The sequence below is a fragment of the Colobus angolensis genome, unplaced genomic scaffold (genome assembly GCF_000951035.1).
Source record: "Colobus angolensis palliatus isolate OR3802 unplaced genomic scaffold, Cang.pa_1.0 Scaffold153, whole genome shotgun sequence".
Lineage (NCBI taxonomy): Eukaryota > Metazoa > Chordata > Mammalia > Primates > Cercopithecidae > Colobus > Colobus angolensis.
In genome coordinates, this window is record NW_012114633.1 from 4,002,455 (window position 1) to 4,004,962 (window position 2,508).

A 2,508-nucleotide genomic window follows, 5' to 3' on the forward strand; every position below is an offset into this window, starting at 1 on the left:
CCAATTCTGTGAAGAAAGTCATTGGTAGCTTGATGGGGATGGCATTGAATCTATAAATTACCTTGGGCAGTATGGCTGTTTTCATGATATTGATTCTATCCATGAGCATGGAATGTTCTTCCATTTGTTTGTGTCCTCTTTTATTTTGTTGAGCAAAGGTTTGCAGTTCTCCTTGAAGAGGTCCTTCACATCCCTTGGAAGTTGGATTCCTAGGTATTTTACTCTATTTGAAGCAATTGTGAATGGGAGTTCACTCATGATTTGGCTCTCTGTTTGTCTGTTATTGGTGTATAGGAATGCTTGTGATTTTTGCACAGATTTTGTGCCCTGAGACTTTGCTGAAGTTGCTTATCAGCTTAAGGAGATTTTGGGCTGAGACGACGGGGTTTTCTAAATATACAGTCATGTTATCTGCAAACAGGGGCAATTTGACTTCCTCTTTTCCTAATTGAATACCCTTTATTTCTTTCTCCTGCCTGATTGCCCTGGCCAGAACTTCCAACACTATGTTGAATAGGAGTGGTGAAAGAGGGCATCCCTGTCTTGTGCCAGTTTTCAAAGGGAATGCTTCCAGTTTTTGCCCATTCAGTATGATATTGGCCATGGGTCTGTCATAAATAGCTCTTATTATTTTGAGATACATCCCATCAATACCTAATTTATTGAGAGTTTTTAGCATGAAGGGCTGCTGAATTTTGTCGAAGGACTTTTCTGCATCTATTGAGATAATCGTGTGGTTTTTGTCTTTGGTTCTGTTTATGTGATGGATTACGTTTATTGATTTGTGTATGTTGAACCAGCCTGGCTTCTCATTTTTAGGCACACAATCTTCTCTAGTATGTAGTAACTTTCTTACAGGACCAGTCACAATAAACTAACATAACTTTCACCACATGGGTGTGAGGACACTAAAAGTAAACAAAGACAAGATGTACTTCTCTGTATTTCTGTTGAAGACCACCTTACTTTAAAGGTATTTTTACTCTCTATAGCTACACTACACAAAGCTGTGACAGAAGTCATGCAACTTAAATGAAACAATGATGGAGATTAATTTAAAATAGTTAATGTCAAATAAGGCCATGTAACAGTTAAAAACAAGAGCTTTAAAATCAGAACCAGGTCTAAATCCCACCTATTCGCCATGTCATGTTAGGCTAATTATCAAATCCAAATCCTACTTCCTTTATCTGTAAAATGAGTATAATGCCGCTCATTTCCTAGGGTCAATGATTAAATTAGATAATGGATGTAGAGTGTTAGAACAGTTACTTGCACCTGATAAGCTACAGTTAGGGAGGACACACACTTAGTTATGTAGACAGACATACCTTCAAAAAGTCATATAATTTAAATAGGTTATTTATGTCAACAACAGATTTTTATCACAAATGTACACTTTAGAGTTTTGAAGGGCTTCAAAACCTAAAGTACATTGTGCTGAGCAAAGCCCCAAATACAGGGGTAATACACAAGTGTTTGGAATTCATTTGGCCTATGCATTTTTAAATCTTCCAAACTAAAAATATAGTGAATTAAAACACTTGATTCATATACTTCAAGTTCATTTTAATAATTAAACCTGCACTTACCTGTCACTGAAAAAGCCAAATCCATAACCATATCATGGTGCCAATGTAAACATGTGTATGTATATTTCTTATCATCATAAAAATTCCTCCTATTGGAGAAAAACAAAACTCTTATTTTGACCACAGGTTTAAGTTAGGAAAATAATGGCATGCCAAATATAATAAACATAATATATAACCAAACATAATAAATCATAATATGAAGTCTTCTGGTCTTAATGTGCACACTTTCTATTTCTAACCAGAGTGACTGACTTCCATAAATAATAAGCCATCTGTGGTATCCTCCTAGATATTCACTATTGTCAGTCTTTCCTTTTAGGATAAAGGCAAACAAAAAAAGTTTTCTTCAATAAATTATAGGCAATAATAAATTTTTCACTTGCTTTATAAGCCCAAGGCTAGAAATTCTGAAACAGTAAGTATGAAATGAAAAGCACACAAAAAAGGAAAGGGAGGCTGTTTCCTTGTACTCAGAGATAGCCCTGTTCTACAGGACTAACATTAAATAGTACATAAATGATCGCCATGCTCTTCATGAGTAAACTGACCAAAGACGAATTTTGCCATCCATGTGACCAGATGCGATGCAGTCTTCTGTTGGGTGACATGCTACACATGTAAAATTGTTCTTAGCATGCTTCTTATTTCTTGATGATGATAAAGTAAACCTAGGAGTAAAAAAAAAATTCCCTTAATTATTAAAGTCTCTTGGTGAGTGGTGATGTAGTTAAGTAAAACAGAGCTCCCAGCAATAGCAACCAAAATTGTAGAGCTCTGAATTCAATAAATGTAACTACAGGATTTTTTTTTTTTTTTTTTTTGACTATTTCTCTTGTTCTGTCCAGCGTACTGGAGTGCAGTGGCCGGACCTCACACCACTTCCCCCAGCGTGTGCTTCGGGGCCACACCTTAA

At 35.9% G+C, this 2,508-nt stretch overlaps 1 protein-coding gene across 1 annotated transcript in view; it reads right to left on the reverse strand.

The window, feature by feature from the left end:
• The window catches only part of WDR75 (WD repeat domain 75), a 47,254-nt gene that overhangs the window by 20,215 nt on the left and 24,531 nt on the right, over positions 1 to 2,508 (reverse strand). The window contains exons 7-8 of the mRNA XM_011936474.1: positions 2,144 to 2,285; positions 1,593 to 1,681 (exon numbers count right to left, since the gene is read on the reverse strand). Coding sequence (XP_011791864.1) covers positions 1,593 to 1,681; positions 2,144 to 2,285 — 231 coding nt within the window. The remainder of the gene's footprint in view (positions 1 to 1,592; positions 1,682 to 2,143; positions 2,286 to 2,508) is intronic.